This window comes from Mesocricetus auratus, unplaced genomic scaffold (assembly GCF_017639785.1).
Source record: "Mesocricetus auratus isolate SY011 unplaced genomic scaffold, BCM_Maur_2.0 Super-Scaffold_100022, whole genome shotgun sequence".
NCBI classification, from domain to species: Eukaryota; Metazoa; Chordata; class Mammalia; order Rodentia; family Cricetidae; genus Mesocricetus; species Mesocricetus auratus.
Genome location: NW_024429203.1, coordinates 17,117,981 through 17,141,847, shown reverse-complemented (window position 1 = coordinate 17,141,847; position 23,867 = coordinate 17,117,981). Strand labels below are relative to the sequence as shown.

Sequence of the window (23,867 nt, the reverse complement as noted above, 5' to 3'; positions counted from 1 at the left end):
AAAGTATAGATGAGACTAAAATCCAAGAATAAGACCCCAAAGTTACAAGGGGGCACTGGCTGCTCATGCTGCTTTTGTGTGTGTATGTGTGTGTGTGTGTGTGTGTGTGTGTGTGTGTGTGTGTGTGTGTTAGTAGAAATTCTGAACAGAATGATGAAAGTGATGAGAAGAAAGAGAAGACTAGAAAAAAGGTGGCCATGGGGAAGGAAAGGAAATGAGAAGACCTTATACTGCAGTCAGATACTACTGAAAAACCCCTTCATTCAGCTTGTGATTCTCATCTTGGTTCTCCTTGCAGCAAATTTGACATCCTTGTTCCTGAGACTGTAAATGAGAGGATTCAGCATGGGCACCATGAGAGTGTAAAACACTGAGAAAAATTTCTCTTGGTCCACAGAGTTAGCAGATGGTGGCTTGACATAAGCAAGCAGCCCAGATCCATAGAATAGACTAACAGTTACAATGTGAGAACCACAAGTGCCCATGGCTTTCGACCAACCTGTAGTTGCTGGCACGTGAACAATATTTAAAAGAATGGAAGCATATGAGGTTAAGATAACAAAGCCAGATACAATGACAACTATGCAAGCAATAAGAGAACTCACAAGTTCATTAGCATAGGGGCTGCTACAGGAAAGTTGGAGAAGGAGGAAAATGTCACACATGCAATGGTTGATGACATTGGAATCACAAAAGCTGAGCCTAATCATAAAGCCAATGTGAGCCATGGCACTCGCTAACCCCATCAAGTAGGATCCAAACATCAGCAGGGAACACATCCTAGGAGACATAAGGATGGCATACGTCAAGGGCTTACATATGGCCACATAACAATCATAGGCCATTGCTGTCAGCACATAACATTCAGAATTACCAAAAAAGCAGAAGAAAAATAGCTGAGTCATGCAGCCTGCATTAAGGGATGATGCTTTTCTCTGAAACAAAGCCCATCAGCATTTTGGGAGTAAAGACAAATGAATAACAGAAATCAACAAAGGAAACAGAAAAAAGTACATGGGGGTGTGTAGGTGTGAATTCAGACAAATGAGAATCATTAAGCTCAAGTTTCCCATCACAGTGGCTGTGTAGCTCAGCAAGAACACAAAAAACAAGGGCAACTGAAACTCAGGCTGCTCTGTTAATCCCATAAAAACAAACTCAGTCACCAAAGAGTCATTCCCCACAGACATTTGCTTCATAGTGTCATCTTTACAAACAGAGATAGCATAAGAAATTAACAGGAAAGTGTGGTTTAACAGACAGGGAATTCTGGAGATGCTATATTTGCAAGCTTAGTATTTTTAAAGATGATACAAGGTATATAAGTATAACACATGCTGTTTCCTGAGATATCCCCATTTCCTCCTTTCCCAAACTATATGTGTCTTTCCACAGATAAAGATGATGGCAGTTTCTCAGGAAAATGGGAATCTATCTAAATTAAGACACAGCAATTCCACTCTTAGAAATATACCCAAAGATGCACACTCATACCACAAGGAACTCTGTTCAACTATGTTCATAACAACATTATTTCTAATAGCCAGAACCTGAAAGCAACCTAGATGCCCATCAACCAAAGAATGGATAAAGAGAATGTGGTTCATATACATAAGGGAGTACTACTTGGCGTAAAAAAAAATAAAAAACAATGGAATCTTGAAATTCGAAGGTAAATGGATGGGACTAGAAGAAACCATCCTGAGTGAGGTAGCCCAGACATAGAAAGATAAACATGGCATGTACTCATTTAAAGTGGATATTAGACATTAAGTAAAGGAGTACCACCCTACAATCCACAAACGCAGAGAAGCTAGGAAACAAGGAAGAACCTAAGAGAGACATACATAGACCCACCAGAGAAGGGGAAAAGGACAAGATCTCCTGAGCAAATTGGCAGCATTTGGAGAGGGATGTAGGAGAGAGAGAGTAAGGGAGAATGGAGGTGAGATGAGAACAGGAGGGATCATGAATATTAATTTGGAGGAAGGACAGGGAAGGAGAGCAAGGAAAGAGATACCTTGATATAGGGAGTCATTGTGGAGTTAACAAGAAACCTAGCACTAGGAAATTTCTCATAAATCCACAAGGACAACCCCAACTAACAATCTAAGCAATAGGGGAGAGACTACCTTAAATGTCCTTCCCCTATAATGAGATTGATGACTACCTTATATGCCATCATAGATCTGTCATTCAGTAGCTGATGGAAGCATTACTGCTATTTCACAGTTAATCACAGAACTGAACTCCTGGAATCCAGTTGTAGAGATGGAGGAGTGATGAGGAAAGGGGTCAAGACCATGTTGGGGAAACCCACACAAACAGCTGACCTGAGCAAGTGGGAACTCATGGACTCCAGACTAACAACTGGGGAAACTATATAAGGCCAGACTAGGGCCCCTGAATGTGGATGTCAGTTGGGGTTCTTGGGCAGTCTATGGGACCACTGGCAGAGGAACCAGTATTTATTACTTCTGCATGAACTGACATTTTGGAGCCCATTCCCTATGGGGATGTATTTTCTCAGCCTGGATACAGAGGGGAGAGCCTCAGTCCTGCACCAAATAATGTGACAGACTTTCATGATCCCCCAAGGGAGGCTTCACCCTGTCTGGACAGTGGGTGGGGGATTGGATAGGAAGATGGTTGGGGGAATGGAAGGATAGAAGGGACAGAAATATGGAATTGGTATGTAAAATAAGATTGATTTCCATTTAAATAAAAAAATTTCAAAAGGATAAGAACCAACAGCATATTTGAGGGAACATTATATGGAGAGAAGATAGCTACATAGAAAAAAACCCACCACAGTTTGGTGACTATGCAAAAACTGCATCCCTGGAGCTGTCTATGAAACTAGCAGGCACCTCTACAGGTGGAAGAACGTTCTCCAGACAACTCAGATAGTCAGTCTCCTCCCTGTAGCAGTTAATTACTGCTTATATGATACTTAGTATGGCTTTGAGAATCTTATAAGTTTTCACTGTCCTAGACTTGTGAGATTTCTTTACATACTCATGATCCTCTCTATTCCCTCTAATTTTCTTTCAATTCAAAGAAAATTGCTATGCCCCTTTCTTATATTTAACTTGGTCAATTTTGAGTTATTTTTAGTGTGTATGAAAAAGCCACACCTGTTGAATATCAATATGCAATCATTCCAAAGTTGCCTGTTATCTGTAGTAGAATAATTTTCTTTATTTGTCTTTATTTGCATATTCTTGACATCTTTGTAGAAATTAATTGACTGTGATATTAGGGTTTACTTTTGCAATCTCATTCTATTTCTCTGATTTGTCTATAGTTACTCTATAACACATTGCAGCATTCAGGAAAATTTGAAATTTATAAGTATGAGTGCTACAGCTTTGTTTTCCCCCCACTTTGATAATTTTTGTGATAGATTCTGGAAGCTACTCTGGAAACTCCTGCTGTCATTTCACCTGGTGATCACTCCTCACTCCTGGATCTGAGGCTAGGGCCTCGCTCTGACACTGCTCTCAAGTCTGGGGCTCATGGTTCCCTTGGTGATGCTGGGGAATTAAAGCTAGAACATTCCTCTGATGCTGCTGATGCTGCTTACAAGTTCAGTCCTACCTCTAATGATGCTTCTGGGTCTCTACTTTGATATTTTTTTAAACTATTGGTTAGACTATAAATCACACTGAGTGGATGCATCACCACTATCAACATGTTACCAACCAAGGCTAAAGGAAAGTCTTGGAGGCAGAAAGAGAGACAAATATGGTATGTTTTCCCTTATATCTGCTTCAGCTGTTAAGTCATTGATAAGCAAACTAGAAGCTATAGGATAACATTGGTTAGGGATAGAATAAGGGATAGGTAGTGGGAGAGATGGATCTCCCTCAAAAGGGAAAATGAGATAGTTACAGGTTTATAGCATGGGGACTAAATCAGGAGGATCAAACAAGAAGTGGGATATAATAGGCAGCATGGGAAAATACAGGGAGGAACAGCTAAAACTAAAGTTCATTTGAGGAGGCACTTGAAAACCTAATACAATAGAGAAGCTTTCTAAAATATATGCATATATAATGTTGATCTAAATGGAAATTGCCAAATAACAAGGAAGACAGAATCTCAACTGGATGTTTCTCATCATCATAAGCAGATTCTAATATACAAGGAAGGGGTTACATCTAATCAAGTTGTTGGCCAAAGGGATGACATGGGAACCCCAAAAAACCACAGGTTATAGACAAGACTGTGGTTTTTCTTCCACAATTTGGCAAGAAGGCTCTATTGCTGAAGAAAATACCTACACAACCCAGGGAAGAAAAAGAAGTGAAGTAGATGCCTATCTAAAGCTTTGCCCCTGTGAACAAATGTTCATGGTACTGGAAGGAGAACGTTAAATGCTACCAAAGGAGAAAGGTAAACACTAACCCATCTAAAAGCACTTCAATCTACAATGGTGACCTACCTTCAATATATGAAGATATAATGGCACAAAGTTTATGGAAGTAACCAACCAACATCTGATTTTACTTCAGACCAACTCCATGAGATGCTACCAATGCCAAACACTGGTTGGATAGGTGGTATACATGGGACTAGATAGGCCATTGACCTAGGGTAAAACCACATCCTACTTGTCTCCTAAAAGAACATAGCAATAAAATGACTCTTAATAACATTAAGTGATACTTATAGGATGTTTCACCCAAACATAATATAATATACCTTCTTCTCATGAAACCTTCTCCAAAATTGACCTAATACTCAGAAACAAAACAAGTGTACATATAAAAGAAAATTGACATAACTCCTTGTACCTATCAAACTACTGCTGATTAAATCTGAATATCTGAAACAGCAGAAACCTACTAACTCATGGAAACAATTCTGTACTAGATGAAAAAAAGATCAAAATAGAAATAAAGAAAGACATTAAATCTTTCAAGAATTTGATGAAAACGGATGCACAACATATCCAAACTTATGAGACACAAGTGTTGCTCAGAAGAAAATTCATGGCACCAAGTATCTACATAAAAAAATTGGAGAAATCAAATACTGGCAACTTAAGAGCACTCCTAAAAGCTCTACAACAAAAGGAAGTGTTCACACCCAAGAGGAGTAGACAATAAGAAATAAACAAACTAAAGGATGAAATCACTAAAATAGAAACAAATACATTAACACATATAAATTATGAAACAAAGTGTTGGTTCTTTAAGAAAATCAACAAGATAGATGAACTAAGTAAAAGGTAGAGAGAGAATATACAAATTAACAAAATAAAAAATGAAAAGTAGGACATAGCAACAGATGCTAGGAAGTCCAAAGAATCATAAGGGCATACCTTAAAGACCTGTATTCCACAAAACTGTAAAATCTAAAAGAAATAGATAATTTTCTTGATAGGTATCACTTACCAAAGTTGAATCAAGATGATATAAATAATTTAAATAGACCTTTAGTGAAGTAGTTGCAGTCATTAAAATCTCCCAACCAAAATAACCCATGCCAGAGGGTTTTATTTTAGCACAGAATTCTACCACACTTTCAAAGAAGAGTTAACACCCATACTTCTCAAATTATTCCACAAAATTGAAATAGAGGGAGCTTTGCTAAATTTAGTTTATGAGTTCACAGTTACCCTGACACCAAAATCACATAAAATCTCAACAAAGAAAGAGAATTACAGACTATTTCCCTTTATGTACATTGATGAAAAAGTACTCAATAAAATACTTGTGAATCAAATCAAAGAACACATTAAAAAGATCATCCACCATGATCAAGTACCCTTCATTCTAGAAATTCAGGAATGGTTCAATAAAAAAGTCTGTAAATGTAAGCCACAGCATAAACACACTGAATGACAACAATCAAATGACCAACAAATTAGATGCATAAAAGTCCTTTGATGGACTTCAACACACTTCATGATAAAAGCCCCGGAGAGAGTGGAGATTCAAGTGACATATATGAATATAATGAAGGCAATTTACAACAAACATATTGCCAACATCAAATTAAATGTAGAGAAACTCATAGCAGTTCCACTAAAAACAGTAACTGGACAGTGTCATGCATACTCTCCATAACTATTCAATATAGTACTTGAAGTCTTAGCTAGAGCAATATAACAAAAATAGATCAAGGTGATAAAATTAGAAAGGAAGAAGGAAAAAAGTATCATTACTTTTGATGAGAGAATGTCCTTCTTATGCTGTGTATATATGTTTCTCTTATTGGTTGATGAATAAAGCTGTTTTGGCCAATGGATAGGTACGTTGATGACACGCAGGAAGTATATGTGGAGCTATCAGACTTGGAGAATTACAGGAAGAGGAATGTAGAGAGTGGGTCTCAAGAGAGATGCCATGTAGCTACCAAGCAAGAAGGTAGGATGCCCAGGCACTATCTGCTAAGCAAAGACCATGTAGAAATACATAGATTAATAGAAATAGGTTAATAATTAAGAAAGAAATAGCTAATAAGAAGCCTGATCCATAAGCCAAAAAGTTTATAATTAATATAAACCTCTGTGTGTTTATGTGGGACTGAACAGTTATGGGACAAGATGGGACAGAAACTTCTGTCTACAATTTTCAGATGATACGACAGTATACATAAGTGACCCTAAAAATTCCACCAGAGAACTCCTACAGCTGATAAACACTTTCAGCAAAGTAGCTGGTCACAAGATTAACAAAAATCAACAGCCCTCCATATACAAATTACAAAGGAAGAAAGAAAGAAATCAGGGAAAAAACACTTCTCATAATAGCAACATATTGTGAAACAACATAAAATTTCTTTGAATAACTCTAACTTAGCAAGTAAAACATTTGTGTGATAAAAAAATTCAAGTCTTTGAAGACAGAAATTGAAGAAGATATCAGAAGATGGAAAGATCTCCCACGCTCATAGTTAGGTACAATTAATGTAATAAAAGTGGCCATCTTACCTAAACAATCTACACATTCAATGCAATTCCCACCAAAATTCTAACACAATTCTTAACATGTCTTGAAAGGATAATTCTCAACTTCAAATAGGAACAAACAATCCTGAATAACAAAAGAACTGTAGGAGGTTTCATCATTGTAAACTTTAAGTTGTAGTATAGAGCTATAGTAATCAAAATCTCATGGTATTAGCATAAAAATAGACATGTTGGTGAATGGACTCAAACTGAATACTCAAACAAAAATCTACACACGTTTAAACACCTGAGTTTTTTATAAAGAAGTCAGAAATACACACTGGAAAAAAAGATAGCATTTTCAACAAATGGTTCTGACTAAACTGGATGTCTGCATGTTGGAGAATGCAAATATCCATACTTATCACCCTGCACAAAACTCAAGTTCAAGTATCAAAGACCTCAACATGAAACCAGATACACTGAACCTGATAGAAATGAAAGTCAGAGATAGCCTTGAACTCATTGACACAGGGGAAGCCTTTTTTTTTAACAGAATGATGATTTATACAATGGAGTATTACTCAGTTGTTTTTAAAAATCAACATTATAAAACTTGCGGTACAATGATGAAAGTAGAAAAGATCATCCTAAGTGAGGTGTCTCAGGTCCAAAAAGATACATATGGTGTGTATTCACTTATAAATACATATTAGTCATTAAGTAAATGATAACCAAGCTACAATCCTTAAACACACAAAGATCAAATATACTTATATGTACTAATGTTATATTGTTTTTAATTTGTTTTCTGTGTGAACTTTTAAAAATCATAGGCTTGTATTAATATCTAGGGCTGGAAAGATAGTTCAATTGTTAAGAGCACTGACTGCTCTTCCAGAGGACCCAGGTTTGATTTGCAACAACCTCATGGCTTCTCATAATATCTGTAACTCCAGGATCTGATGTCATCTGGCCTCTATGGGCACTACATGAATACACATGCATACAGATATGTTCATGCACATAAAATAAAAATAAATATATTTTAAAAATATACTTGTGGATTTGTTTAAAATGTCAAATCATTTCATTTTACTAGTATAGTGCAAACAGCTGTGCATGTCAAATAAGCCCATTCACTTCCTGGAACTGATCCAGGTTATTTGTTAATTTGCTTTGCACCAGGTTATTCTGCTCAAACTCATAATAGTGTGGAGAAACAAGACCAGAGGAATAGGCCTAATATACTCTCTAATAGCCATAAAAGTAAAAACTTATGCTAATAAGTTACAAATTTCCATCATCGATTTCAAGATAAAATACAACAAAAAGAGTCAAATAAAATAATTGGTGGGATTCTGACAATTATACTGGGTCTACAATTGTCTTCTCATCTCTTGGAATGAATATGCAGGTAATAACCCCACAAATAAAGAAATAACTCAAAATTATATCAGAAAACTAAGATATAAATGAATCATAGGACTCCAGGAATTTTATTAACTAGAAAAAAATGCATATACTTGGGGCCATGAAGAAGGCTCAGCTGATAAGAGCTCTGAATGCTGTTATAGAAGAAATGGAATACATTCTCCGAACCTACATGGTGGATTCTGAGTGCCTGTAACTGTACTTCTAACACCTCTTCTGTTCCCCACACTCCTGTAGGCAAATGGGAAATTTTAAATAAATGTATAAACAATTTCAATAGAAATATATGAAAGATAAAGTACTAAGAACTTTTATCCTCTAGTAAGATATTTTAGAAAAATAAAAGCTTACCAGTGTCTTAATTTTCTATAAGGAATGGACATGAGATCCTCATAGAAACAAATTAAACCAGAGGATGTCTCATTTCCTCGTAGGTCACACAGAAATATATTGCATGGAATAAAGACAAAAGAGGTGTTATAGTATAAATTCCATTAATGCTAATGAAGGACAATGATAAACCCAAGTAATAGAATATAGATAATGTTAAAGTCAAGAAAGAAAAAGACACATCAAGCTCAAAGGGATGGACTAAATGAAGCACCACAGACTGAATCAGCTTGTGAGTTTCTGCCAGGTTCTCTTCACAGCAAGTTTGACATCCTTGTTTCTGAGGCTGTAAATAAGAGGATTCAACATGGGGACCAATAAGGTATAAAACACTGAGAAAAATTTTCCCTGGCCAACAGTCTCAGTAGATGATGGCTTGACATAAGCAAGTAGCCCAGATCCATAGAAGAGACTAACAGTTATGATGTGAGACCCACAAGTACCCAAGGCTTTGGACCAACCCTTACCTGATGACATATGAATGATATTGAAAAGGATCATAGCATATGAGATAAAGATAATGAGACAGCATAAAATGATAGCTGTACCCACCACAACAGAGCTCATAAGTTCATTGACATAGGTACTACTACAGGAGAGCTGCAGAAGAGGGAAGATGTCACACATGTAGTGGTTGATGATATTAGAATCACAAAACCTGAGCATAATCATGCACCCTGTGTGAACTATGGCACTAGCAAAGCCCATCAAGTAAGAACCAAACATCAATAGACAACAGATCTTAGGGGACATAACAACATTGTACAACAGAGGCTGACAGATGGCCACATAGCGATCATAGGCCATGGCTGTCAGCACATAACTCTCTGAGTTCACAAAAAATAGGAAGAAAAACAGCTGACTCATACATCCTCTGAAAGAGATGGTGTTCTTCTCCAAAACGAAACTCATCAGCATTTTGGGAGTTAAGACAAGTGAATAACAGAAGTCAATGAAGGACAGATTGAAGATAAAAAAGTACATTGGAGTGTGAAGGTTTGAGTTTAGGCATATGAGACTCATTAAGCTCAAGTTTCCTATCACAGTGGCTGTGTAGTTCACCAAGAACAGAACAAGTAAGGGCAGCTGGAGCTCAGGTTGGTCTGTTAGTCCCATAAGAATGAACTCAGACACTGAAGAGTTATTTTCCATAACCATTTGCATCATGTGTGGCATCTGCAAGAATAAAGGTAGAAAGAATTGTTAAAACATAAACTATTTTTCACTCCAACAGCAGAGTTGGATTTACTGAGTTCCAATTTTGAGTGAAGGAACAAGGAATATGACATAATCTCTAATTCCTCTTTCTCTATCCATGTTGTGTTTATCCCTCCAGAAAGATTCTTGAACATTACATCCTTTTGTTCACTAAGAGTTTACTAAGGATTAGCGATAAAAAGAGCAATGCTTGCATTTTCCTCAGAACCTAGGACTTATATAGCTGAGGTTTTGAAAAAAATAAAGATTATTCAGTACTCACCTTGGTTCACCTGAGTCCTTCTGTGACATTGGAGTTCATGACTCCACACTGTGCTCAGTGAGCTAAAGTTGCTATTAATAGAGCAAACAGTTGCAGTCAGTAGGGACAATGTGTCAGATTTGCTAGAGGATGTTCCCTAGAGGATATGATAGGGACTCTGAGAATTTCACAAAGATTCTTGTCTAATACAAAAAGACAATGACTTTCTTTTATGAGTCTCCAATATCTCATTGTCAAGATTTTTGAGAAAATTCACTAGAAGCACAGAAAATTATTCTCTTCTTTATGATATTACCCATGTTTGATTAGTCCTTTGAGAGTAGAAGTTATTGAGTTTGTGCCATAGAACTAACACCAGCCCTTTAGAGATTAAATGTTCTACTCAGTTTATAAATTTCCATGAGTATCTACTCCCCAGGGCACAACTTCATTAAGCACAACTTCATTAAGCACAACTCACAAGAGGAAATTTCCAGGGACATACTCACTTGCCATTTTAACTCTCCTTGATTTCAGTAACAAACTGTTGACAAAGGATTAATGCTGTACAAAAATAATTATATGAAGGGGATAAAAGTATGAGTAGGCGCTCATGTTAGTACAAATTTACATTACATAGGCTGTCGAGTTATTTAAAATTTACATTAGAACTTTCCACTTCCAAGCTACGAAACTGTATGCTATGCTGGTCCTTATTTATTTAATATGTGCATGTTGGTATAAATAACTTTAAGAAGACTAATAAAAACAGATTAAATCCTAGACCAGTAATACATTTCTTGTATATCATACAGAAATTTATGGGCACAATTTTTATAAAGAATAATAAAATATTGAAAGATCTCTTATGTTTTGAGACAATTTACACAATGCATTAGAAGTTTACTAGATAAATAAAAATATAACAGTGTTTGTCCCCATATACTGTTCACATGCTTACTCAAATAAGTGAGGTTGTCATTTCCTTGACATACTTCAAGAAACAAAATTGTTGCTGTGCTATTGTCATGTGTAGTAGAAACAAAACAGATTATTTTGGCCCCTACAATTTCATGACATGCTCTCCTCTTCACTATCATACACATATGAACTATAGCCTACAACATTTCCTCTAGATATTATCAAATGTGCATTACATAGTAATATCCTTCAGAAAATGACATGTTGAAGAATATTTTCTGATGGGGACTATTTTGAACAAAAGGACATTGGAGATATAAAAAAGATGCTTAAGTATTAAAATAAGAATTATGTCCACTACATACAAAAATCAATACACAACATGCCATCTATCTAAATACAAAATCTAAAGCCATAACACTCTTACAAAAAGACTGTAAGATGAGAAAAACACTAGGACTTACAGATCTGCAAACACTTTTAGATTAGGCTGATCTTTAACTGTTAATAAATTGCATTACTCTTTGCAGAGGATTAGAGAAAAAATCAGGACAAAGAAATGGAAGATTTGAGACAGGTGTTGGTGGCACACGCCTTTAATTCCAGCACTTGGGAGGCAGAGGCCGGCAGATCTCTGTGAGTTCAAGACCAGTCTGATCTACAAGAGCTAGTACCAGAGCAGCCTCCAAAGCCACAGAGAAAACCTGTCTCGAAAAAAAAACAAAAAGAAAAAAAAAAGAAAAAAAGGGAGCTTTAGGAGAAAAGGGTTAATAATAAAAAAGTCAAAGAATGCTCTCAAAGCATAGGGAGTAGGCAAGCCTGGGAATTCACCCCATATTATTTGTCTGTCTGTCTGCCTGTCTGTTTGTCTCTCTCTCTGTCTCTGTCTCTGTCTCTCCCTCCCTCCCTCCCTCCCTCCCTCCCTCCCTCCCTCCCTCCCTCCCTCCCTCCCTCTCTCTCTCTTTCGTATCTGTACATGTGTGTGTGTGTGTGTGTGTGTGTATTCAACCCTCCTTCCTTTCACACAGGAGCACTTGTTTGGTCTGTCAGAAACAGCCATGGAACACTTACTAATGACATCTTTTACACTGTTCATCACAGCTGTGCAAGATTTTCCTCCGAGGTTTCCCATAAGATCAAATTTTTATTATTTTCAGTCAATAATTTTCTTTTTCTTCTTTTTTCTTTTTTCTTTTTTCATTTTTTTAATTATTTTAATTTTAAATAGCTTGTTTTACATGTCAATCACAGTTCCCTCTCCCTCCCCTCCTCCCATACCCTATCACCATCCCCCCCCAGCCTCCCAGCCTATTGCCATTTCCTTCCACATAGGGGATATCTAGAGTCTGTCATTTCACTCAGGATAGGGTTCAGGCACTCCCCTAAGAGTCCAGGCTGAGAGAGCATCCCTCTTTTTGTTATGGACACACGATGTCTGTTTGTATTCCAGGGATAAACGCTGATCCACTGCTCAGGACCCCATATGCTGCCCAGGCCTCCTCACTGACTCTCACATTCAGGGGGTCTGTATCAGTTCCATGCTGGCCTCCCAGCTATGGGTCTGGGGTCCAAGAGCTCTCCCCCTGTTCAGATCAGCTGTCTCTGCTGGTTTTGCCAGCCCATTCTCTGCCAATTTGCTGTTCACTCCTCTCTCTGTCACTGGGTTCCTTGGGTTCAGTTCATTGTTTAACTGTGGGTGTTTGCCTCTGCTTCCATCAGTCACTGGATGAAGGCTCCAGGATGGTTTTAGACATCAAGTTCATTATCAGGAATGGGCATTCGAGGTGGTCTCTCCATTATTGCTTAGCTTGTAAGTTGGTGTCATCCCTTTAGTTCACTACAGGTCACACTGGTGCCTGATCTGTCTTCTAACCTATGATTCCCTCTTCCCCCTATTCTACCCCCCACTCAACTTCCTTTTCCTCCTTGACCTACTCTCTCTTCCTCTTCTCCCCCTCTCTTCTTCCCAGCTCCCACACCCCACACGCCGTGTTCCCCATCTGTTCAGAGGATCTTGCCTCATTCCTCTTCTCTTGGGTACCATGCATATCTCTTAGGTTCTTTCCTGTTTCCCAGACTTTCTGACAGTGGCACTATCCTGATCCATGTCTAAAATCCATATATGAGTGAGTACATACCATGTTTGTCTTTTTGTGACTGGGTTACCTCACTCAGGATGGTTTCTTCCAGTGCTATCCATTTACCTGCGAATTTCAGGATTCCATTGTTTTTTTCTGCTAAACAAGGGGGGAACACATAGACCCCAGACTAATGACTGAGGGGAGCATGGGACTGATCCAGACATCCCTCCCACCGACCCTGGGTGACAGAGAGGAGGCCTTGGCAGTCTGTGGGACCTTGGAGAGTAGAGCAGTATTTATTCCTGGCATACAGAGAGACTCTGGGAACCCATACCACGTGGAGGGATGCTCTCTCAGCCTGGATACATGGGGAAGAACCTAGGACCTTCCTGGGATGACAGACTCTGAAAATCCCTCATGGAAGTCCTTGTCCTCCCTGGGGAGCAGAAGGGAGATGGAGTGGGGGTGAGGAGTTGGGAGGATTGGGGAGGAGGGGAGGGAGAGGGAACTGAGAGTGACATGTGTAAAAAGTTAAATAAAAAATATGAAAAAAGAATGTTAAAATAGCAAAAGAAATTCAAGGGTGCTACCATGAAAAAACCCCAAACAAGAACTCTTAAACTGACACAAAGCTTTGCTATAGTACATCTTATGGGATTTCAAACTTGGGGAATTTTGCATCAAACCCTGTGTCTTCTTGTAAGGAACATACTGCTCTCTTGCATCCATCTAGATTTATGAATTACATTTATGGTATCTCAAAGTGCTTCTACCTAGAAATATTGCCTAAATTGACATAAAATGAACTTCGATTACAATGACAGAATGAAGAACTTAAGAAATTCTTACATTTTATACTTTATTTTCTATTACAGAAAATCATAGAAAAGCATTTTAAACTAAAGAAATCAAGATCTGCTCTCAATCCAGTTGGGTATGAGATCACCTAGTTACAAAATGTACATAAAAACTTAAGAGAGGAAAAACTCTGAGTGGAACATCTCCTAAGCAACTTTGGATTCTGTCAGTGGAACCGACGTGGCTCCATAGCGCTCTACACATGATCTTAGCTGGAAGTCATAGAATGGTCACCTAATGTCCATGGTTAGGTCTGACTCAGGTGCCATCATACCAAAAGTTTCAGTCTTTATCGGAGAATCATCCTGATTGTGCCTTTTGTGGGAAGCTACATTTTCATCCTGATGCCCACATCCCACAAAGAAAAAAATCTTCATACTAATTGGGGAGGCATTCATGTGGGGGAAGATTTAACCTCCCCCAGTTGTTCTTTAGGTGCCTGTGCTTCTCTGTCTGTGGGTGGAGTCCTGTGAGATTTGCCTCTTTCATATTGGCATATCAATTTGTGCTATACTCCTTCAGACCTTGTTTAGAAAGCCATATTGTGGCCGGGCGTTGGTGGCGCACGCCTTTAATCCCAGCACTCGGGAGGCAGAGGCAGGCGGATCTCTGTGAGTTCGAGGCCAGCCTGGTCTACAAAGTGAGTTCCAGGACAGCTTCCAAAGCCACAGAGAAACCCTGTCTCGAAAAACCAAAAAAAAAAGCCATATTGTATCATCAGTTAATCTCCCTGAATTTTCTTATGATACATAGTCTCACAGCCACCTCCAGTTCATCTAGCTCTTACACACACCCCACCTCTTACCTAAGTTTCCTCGACGTTAGGTGCTGAATTTGTACTGCAGATAGAGCCGTGGGGAGTGAGAACCCCACAGTCCTTTGTTTTCTATATTATGACCCTTGTGATTTTCTGAAATAATATACATAAAAATAACACCAGCAGAACTAAGCTACTGAGTGAGAAAATGGGGGGGGGTGAGGGAGGAAAAAGAAAGGGAAACCATATATTTTACTTCTTAATAAATTAAATTTTTAAAAATTTATAATGGCAACCCTGTAACTATGTGAAATATTACACTGAGGATTTATCAGATCGGTTTTCCTTTTCTGTCTACTAACTTTTTGTTAATAATGTACAAACCTGGATTCTATAATCCTAGTGCCAAGAGTAGCTTATTCCATTGAAGGATTTTACACAATTTGCCACTTTTTATACATGTTTCTTGGCTCTTGTTTTGTCTGTTCTATGAAATTGTAATACTGCTACAGGAATCTAAGAATTTTTCTTTCCCCAACTCTGACAATACTATAAATATTTCTTTTTTGCAAATTTATGTTTCTTAATTTCTTTTAAATGCAAGGAAATTGAAGAGAAAATTTACAGATGTAAATGCCTTATAATAGTTTCGACCAAGCCAACCAGATGGAAAACTCAGGGTTAACCAATCCCAACAGTTGGAATAGAGCACAGTTGTCAGCTTCTGGAACCTGCCAGTGGCAACAGTTTAGGTTGTATAAGTTCATTTTGATGAATTAGTTAGGGAAAACACTTTTGGTCTTGACCAAGTCTTATCTGTGATTGGCTTTATACTTGGGTAGGTTCCTAGCATTTGAAATCCCTGCCACTTTGAAAGCTAAGGTGAATAAATCATTATATGGTTGTTTCTTTATGTGGCAGGAAGGAAATTTCATGTTCACTTTATTTGCCTTGTTATGTAGCCCAACTTGGTATTGGTTTTTTGTGTTTTGACCTCATCTAACACCATACTTAAAATATGACAGAAATATGAACTCATGATGAACCATTGTGCTAACAAGTCCCATGAGATACACTATGTCTACTGTTTGTTTGGTGGTTTTAATGGTCATTGGAAGAATGCCGTTTTAGAATAAAGAAGTGTTCAGGGAACTAAAATTGTAGGCAAACTAGTCTCCTTGCATTTGAAATTGAAGTCATTTCAGAGATTTTTAATGCAATTCATGTGGGCATGAGCAATGTTCTTGAAATCTTGGTGACTCCTAGGAGAAATCCCAGATGGCACCCTCTTTTGTTCTAAAAACTTCACTCCAAATCAATGTAACAGTTTTATTGGTCATGTGTACATTGCTCTATCAGTTTCTGTCTATAATTGGTTTGATGAAGGCTGAAAAGATGATGGCTGAAAGCACAATACCACTTCAGGTTTATCTACATAGGATACCTGGGAATCCAAAGAGAAAAGACAAATGTTCCCTCTAGTTCCAACTCACCTACAGTCATAACTCTAGGTAACTAGGGTCTTAAAAGGTGTATTGGTGGTTTCTGGCCCCATGAAATTCAGTGGTTCTATAGGAAATCTCATCATTATGTACTCCATTTCTGAGTCGTAATTAATTATAATAGCACACCTTGGATTAATTGCTCTGTTTTTTAGCTACATGACAACTTTTGGTGGTTGGGTTTCTTCAGAAAGTGAGGAATGGTACTCAGTTCATTGGCAATATTTTGAGAAATAATATCTATTAATTATCATGTATTGTTGGATCAAAGCACTGCCTAGCATTATTTCTTGCTTTATCCACCAAGAAGTGCCTCTAACCAAATGAGATTCAACGCAGTATGAGGAAAAACTTAATGTACCCTAGAATTCCTCAAAATAACTGATGATATAATTCTAGTAGCTTCAGTGTTACATTTTAATACATTGATTCTAAAATTATTTTTTCCTCCCTAATTTATCAGTGGTATAAGTATATTAATATAAGAATGTTTGGGTGAGTTTGAGTCTTGCAGGTATAACAGTAGTGGGTGTTCCATCTGCTTAATTTAAAACTGGCAAGCATTAGCACTTATTTGACAAGATTTTTAGAAGACTAACTATATTTTAATCTATTTCCATGTTCAAGTATAATTATGTGGTGGAAAGATAGCCAGCTAGTAGATGACACACTTTTCATGTAATGACTCAAAGCTCTCTGAAAAACCTATGGGCATGTTAAGGTCCTAAAGACAGCTATATCAATCTCCAATATTGCGTCATGGTTGTAGAGAAATTTCAGACAAGTATCAAAAGCATCTTGGACTATTTTAGTTCTTTAAAACTCATTTCCATTTCTTTTTGCATCTGGCATATCCAACTTGTGACCATTGGGTAAACATGAAACTGTGAATCAGCATGCTTACCCAAATCCTAGTCTACATTAAAACTAAGGTAAAGAAGGCTACAAGGAAACACCACAAACTTATGAAAGAGTTTCCCTCTACTTGCTGTTTAGTATTCCCACCAATGTAATTAGAAAATGCATTAATTTATGGGTTATGTCACTGCTTCCATTTAGGAATATGAGTAACATGTTTTCCTACATCTGTGTTTATCAGATATGGTCAAGCACACTTAGCTCAGAGCTCACTATTTTCTAATTTTCTTAAAAGAACAATTACTATTTTACATCATCATATTCTTGAGGGTCTAGATTTAATCCCAAACATAACACCTCAACAGTCAAAAGAAACTGGTATTATTAGAGATGAAGTTGACCAGAAGTGTTAAAATTCAATCTTGTTTATTATTCTAACTAACAAACGAATTGATAGCTGGTCAAAGAAGGTCAATGAGTAAAAGTTTTATTCAGAAATACATTTATTAGACCAAATGAAAGTATGAACACTAGAGAGAAAGAAACATGACTGACTGATACAAGAGATTTAGGAAAATCAATGATTGAGTGAGGAAGCCTAAGGTTAGGGTTACTATCAAAAGGATGCTTTCTCAGATAAAGAACGCAAATGAGCTCAGAAGTGTAAATGTAAGTTACCAGGAAAAAAACATTATCACCAACATTAGAGATTACAGAAGGCTTATTCACTGATTAGCACTTTGTGGTTGTGAAGCATTGGAATATTACCATTTTAGAAATAAACTATCTTAAGATACCTATCTCTAACCTTTTTTGACTTAGTTAAAACCTTTAGAATATCTTAATTTAGCCTATTACTGATTTCTACAGACTTAAAAGTGAAGATAGTCAACATATAATATATAAATATATGGATGTTTTCCATGATTTAGTGTAACCTGGTGTTCCTGATACTGTATTTTGAAAATGCCTTTACATTCGGCTCTCTTTTCTCTTTGACTATGAATGTTTATGCATCCATTTGAAATGTATAAATATAGACAACTTGAATCCATGGACATTAGTCAGAGTCACTCACATTTGGTTCAGAATACATGATTTTTATGCCCTTGGAGTAAAAAGCTTTTGTTTTGCATAATCAAAACGACATTCAACGGGACTTTTAAAAAATAACTAATGCAGGAGAGAATGGAGTAGAGATTGAACTATATAAACATCATTCTTTACAGATATACAAAAACAATCTTAAAACTTTTATGAAAGCAATAAATATACTTAGAAAACTAAGCAAAAGGAATAACACTGGAGGTATAATCATTCCTTGAATTCAAGTTGTATTGCTGACCTGTAGTAATAAAAATTAGTATTGTACTGGCATATAGGTCAGTGTGACCTATATGGATTTACAGGATACCAAAATAAACCTATTGAGCTACTGCCACCTTATTTTTAATAATATTTAATCAATTATATGAAAATTTCATATATGAATTTTGATCATGTTCATATCCCTTATTTAATCCCTCCCATATCTACCCTTGCCTCCCCACCCAACGGGAGGGTTTTGGTTTTTTGTTTGTTTGTTTTTTACTAAGACCATCCAGTTCTAATTATGTTTTCTAGTTACTCTTCAGTTTATGCCCTAGCCAGGAGTGTGGTAAAATTAACCAGGGTCACACTAATCAAGAAAATTAGCTCTCACTGTCCCAATAGTTATTAAATGTCAACAGTTCCTCAGCTAGTGGTAGGCTTTTGTCCACCCCTCCTTGTCTCCATGCTGATATTTTGTCTGGGTTGAGATTGAAAAGTTTTATGCATGTTGACACCATTGTTGTGGGCTTATAAAGGCAGCTTCCCTTCTGTATGAGGACACACTCTTTCCTTGAAATTATCTACCATCACCTCAGTCTCTTGTAAACTTTATCTTCTGTGAAAATCCCTGAGTCTGAGGGGAGGAGTATGACATCGAATGTCCCATTTAGGGCCAAGGACTCCAAAACCTCTTGTTCTCTGCATGTTAATCAGAAGAGAGTCTGTATATCAATTGTCATCTACTGCAAAAAGTTTCTCTGAATTGGGTTGATAGATCTATGGGCATAGCAATAATTCAATAAAGATCATTTTATATATGTCCATTTAACAGAATAGTAGTAGTATGTTATTTCCAGTCCCGACAACCTATCTAGTCACAGGATCTTGGGACCATCAGATATGCCAGAAATGTATATTGGAGAAAAGATAGCCTGTTTAAAAACAGTTACCCAACGTAAATATCACCTGTGTAAAAAATGAACCTGGATGCCTATTTCTCACATGTATAAAAATCAATTACAAATGCATCAAAGATTATAACATAGGACTAGGAAGTCTTAAAGGAAATCATGAAGAAAATAGTTTAAGACATAGGCATAGACAAAGATTTTCTGAAAGGCTTCCAGGAACTTAAAAAATAAGAAAGAAAGAAAAGAAAAGACAGAAAACAATAATAAAATATAATTGAATGATATTTAAAAAACTTCTGCACATGAAAGAAGCTGTTATTAAAGTAAAACAACAGGCAAAAGAATAGAATAAAATACTATCTATACATTAGGCTCAATATCTAGAATATACAAAATAATTTAAAAATGTAAAAAATGAAGCAACTGAAACCAAACAAAACTATCAATGAAAACGCTAGTGAAATGTACACACAACTGTCAATTAGCAAAACAAACCTATCCAATATATATTTTAAAATGTTCAAAATCATTAATCATTAAAGAAACATGCATTTAAACAATGAGCTTTCATCTGACCCCATTCAAAATGGCAGCCACAAAGAAAACAGATAATAGCAATGTTGAGGGATTGAAGAGAACATTTGTACACTGTGGTTGGGAAAGCAAACTTATCCAGCTAACATTAAAATGAATATGTAGATTATTCAAGGTACTAGAAAGAGATCTATGCACTAACAACTATGAAAATAACCCCTCTTTATATGAATTACACAAGTCTATTACAAACATGAAGCGAAAAGCCTTGAATACAAAATGCTGGCAACTTCTTAATGATTTCCTAATACAAATCCCACATTCACAGAATATATATGGTGTTAAGAGAAGCTTTTTCTTTTGCTAGCCGCTTTGGTTTATCCCCCGCCAGTCGCCTGGGCTCTGCCGCGCCAGCCTGGTTCTAGATCCGCATGAGTCCCAAATAAACACACAGGAGGCTATATTAATTATGAAGCTGTTGGCCTTGTTTGTCTCTTACGGGCTAGCTCTGCCTTAAGTAATTACCCCATAATTGTTTATCTAAGTATGTTTCTTACCGGAGAATAGTTCCAGGCTTCCTACCCCCAATGGCGTCACATGTTGACTCTCTTGTGTTTCCCCTTCCCAGAATCCTCCTCGACTCCTAGTCCCTCCTATCTAGGTTTTCTATTGGCCAGACAGTACTTTATTGACAAATGCACAGGCAAATAACAGGACTTCCCCAACAATATGGAAGTTAGGTAAAGCAGTTTTGCAGAAAATGTCTTCATTATATTCAATATCAAATCTCATATCTGCCACTGAGTAGATTAACAACTTCAGAGAACTGTATGTGCCTTAGTTTTCTCATTGCAAAATAAAAGCATTGACATTAGTGTCAGATATTTAAGAAAGTTATGAAAAAGAGTCTGGCCTATAGTAACTCAATAGGCATTGTCATTACTATTGGCAATAATGGTATTATATTAAAATGTATTTTATTTACAAAGTTAAACTCTAATTTTTTTTTTTGGTTTTTCGAGACAGGGTTTCTCTGTATTGTTTTTGGAGGCTATCGGTCCAGCCCAGCCTTGAACTCACAGAGATCCGCCTGCCTCTGCCTCCCGAGTGCTGGGATTAAAGGCCTGTGCCACCACCGCCTGGCTAAACTCTAATTTTTTACTGCATGTAATTTTTTCCTACATGATTTTTGGATAAACGCCAAAAGTAAAAGGTGGAAATTAAGGTGATAAAATATTTACAAAGAAACAAGTAACATATTAACCTGAAAATGTACTGAAATTTTGGCTATTATGCAACCTCTCATTTTTGCTAATGAATACATAGAAAATGAGCCTATCAAATAAGGAAATGCATACACAAAATTACTACAAAAGTCAAGAAAGAAATGAGTTTGTGGTAAAGAATACAAATCAATGGATTTTAGTGGACATCAGAGATACATAAGAAAAAGTACTAGGTAGTGTTGTCTTATAAAAAATAAGCCATATTTTTGGTTGTGAGCCTAGCCTTTAATGGCAACATTTTGTAATAGAAAAATTCCAAAAATCAATGCTAATATTTATTTAAGAAAGTGAGAAAAACATGATAAAAGAAATTTGTACTTCTCTATAGTTGCAGCATTAGTTAATTTTTGTTGCCTTAATAAAATACCATGACCATGACAACTTAAAAAAAATAAGCTAACAGAAAAAGGTCTTAATGTGATATAGGCATTGGACACCATCTTGGATATAAATGAATCAGTGGATACTTCCAGACAAAGAATGGGCACATTCAAGTAGCTTTGCACAGGGGAAGGACAAATGATACTATAGAAAACTTGGTGATACTACAGAAACAGGATAAGAAGGCTAAATAAATAAATAAATAAATAAATAAATAAATAGGTAATAAAAAGATAAAAATGAAAGAGAAACAGATCTAAGAGAAACACCCTTAAATAAATCAGTTTGTGATCCTCCTCATGGTTCTCTTCACAGCAAGCTTGACATCCTTGTTTCTAAGGCTGTAAATGAAAGGATTCAGAATGGGCACCAAAAAGGTAAAAAAGACTAAGAATATCTTCCCCTGACCCACAGTTTCAGCAGACTATGGCTTGACATATGCAAGCAACCCAGATCCATAGAAGAGACTAATAGTTATGATGTGAGACCCACAGGTTCCCATGGCTTTACACCAACCCTTATCTGATGACATTTGAGTGATATTGGAAAGGATAAGAGCATATGAGACTAAGATACTGAGGCTAGATAGAGAGATAACTGTACCCACTGTAACAAAACTCACAAGTTCATTGACATAGGTACTACTGCAGGAGAGCTGGAAGAGAGGGAAGATGTCACACATGTAGTGGTTGATGATGTTAGAATCACAAAAGCTGAACCTGATCATATACCCTGTGTGACCCATGGCCCCAGCAAACCCTGTCAAGAACCAAACATCAGCATAAAACATATCCCAGGTGACATGATAACCTTGTACAGCAGTGGCTGACAGATGACAGATGGCCACATAGCGATCTTAGGCCATGGCTGTCAGCACGTAATTATCTGAGCTCACAAAAACAAAAACAAAAAAACCACACACAAGAAAAACAGTTGAGTCATGCATCCTCTGAAGGAGATGGTATTCTTCTCCAAAACAAAACTCATCAGTATTATAGGGGTAAAGACAAAGGAATAACAGAAGTCAATGAAGGACAGATTGAAGATAAAAAGTACATTGGAGTGTGAAGGTTTGACTTTAGGCAAATGAGACTCATTAAATTCAAGTTTCCCATCACAGTGGCTGTGTAGTTCACCAAGAACAGAACAAATAAGGGCAGCTTGAGCTCAGCTTGGTCTGTCAGTCCCATGAGAATGAACTCGGACACTGAAGAGTCATTTTCCATAATCATTTGCTTCATGTGTGGCATCGTCAAGAATAAATATACAAATCAACTTTAACCAATGCATTTTTACCCCAAGTTTATAGAGAAATGAGTACTGATCTAGTGATTTACAAGCATGAGTTGACAGAATACATAGCTGGAATCAAAAAGCAAACACCTGTTCATGATGATTCCTAAGTGATCCCTATTTTTGTTTCCTCTATCAATAACATATATCCATCAAATCTATGTCAACAGTCCTCCAGTTGACTCAGAATATAATTTATTCCCTTTCTCTTGGGGTTTCTTCCAAAATTCAAGATTTATGAAACTCTGAATTTCAAGGGAAATTGTCAATTTCACTATTTGTCACAATTCAATGCTCACTATTTGTCATAGAGAAATGTTCTTGCATTGGTAACACTTGGTACCTTCCTTCTCACAGTTCAAGGAAAACCAAATTTAGTGGTAATGAAGTGTGTGATTGCAAGCAGTACAGTAATGTATCACTTGCTAGAAGAGTTTTACTGCAGGAAATGACATTTCTATAGAAGGTTCTTTCCACATACTCAAAAGAAAACAGCAATCTTACATAAGTCTCTAAAACACCAATCTACCCAAATGAAAGTATGAAGATAAAGTTGTCTGAGAAAAATGTTTTAAGGACAGAAAGTATTCTCTTGTGGGATGTGTCCCTTGAGTGTAAAATTACTGAGTTTATGATTACATCAAATGCTGTAAAATTAAGGTTGGATCTTTTGAGATTCAAAATCTTATTCAGTTTATAATTTTTCACCAGGGAGTATTTAGTTCTCAGAGTAGAATTGTGATTTCCACCCCCTTGTTATTCTCATTATACTCTGCACAACTATACAAATGAGTATTCGGAGAACTGTTCACTTGCCATTTGCTTTCCTATGAGCATCAATGACTGAAACAATAAACAGTAGACCAACAGGTTGAAAATTCTGATAGATAGATAGATAGATAGATAGATAGATAGATAGATAGATAGATAGATAGATGATAGATAGATAATAGATGATAGATAGATATACAGACAGATAGATAGATTAAA

General features: G+C 36.8%; 1 protein-coding gene and 2 pseudogenes across 1 annotated transcript; all 3 read right to left on the bottom strand.

The window, feature by feature from the left end:
- Window positions 1-263: 263 nt before the first annotated feature.
- Window positions 264-1,199, bottom strand: LOC101829695 (annotated as a pseudogene).
- A 7,751-nt stretch (window positions 1,200-8,950) lies between these two features.
- On the bottom strand, window positions 8,951-9,907 carry LOC101829422 (olfactory receptor 143). Its single transcript, XM_005069346.3, has one exon. The coding sequence runs from the start codon at window positions 9,899-9,901 to the stop codon at window positions 8,951-8,953; it is 951 nt and encodes a 316-aa protein (XP_005069403.2). The 5' UTR covers window positions 9,902-9,907.
- Window positions 9,908-21,864: 11,957 nt separating this feature from the next.
- On the bottom strand, window positions 21,865-22,840 carry LOC101829159 (annotated as a pseudogene).
- Window positions 22,841-23,867: the final 1,027 nt, after the last annotated feature.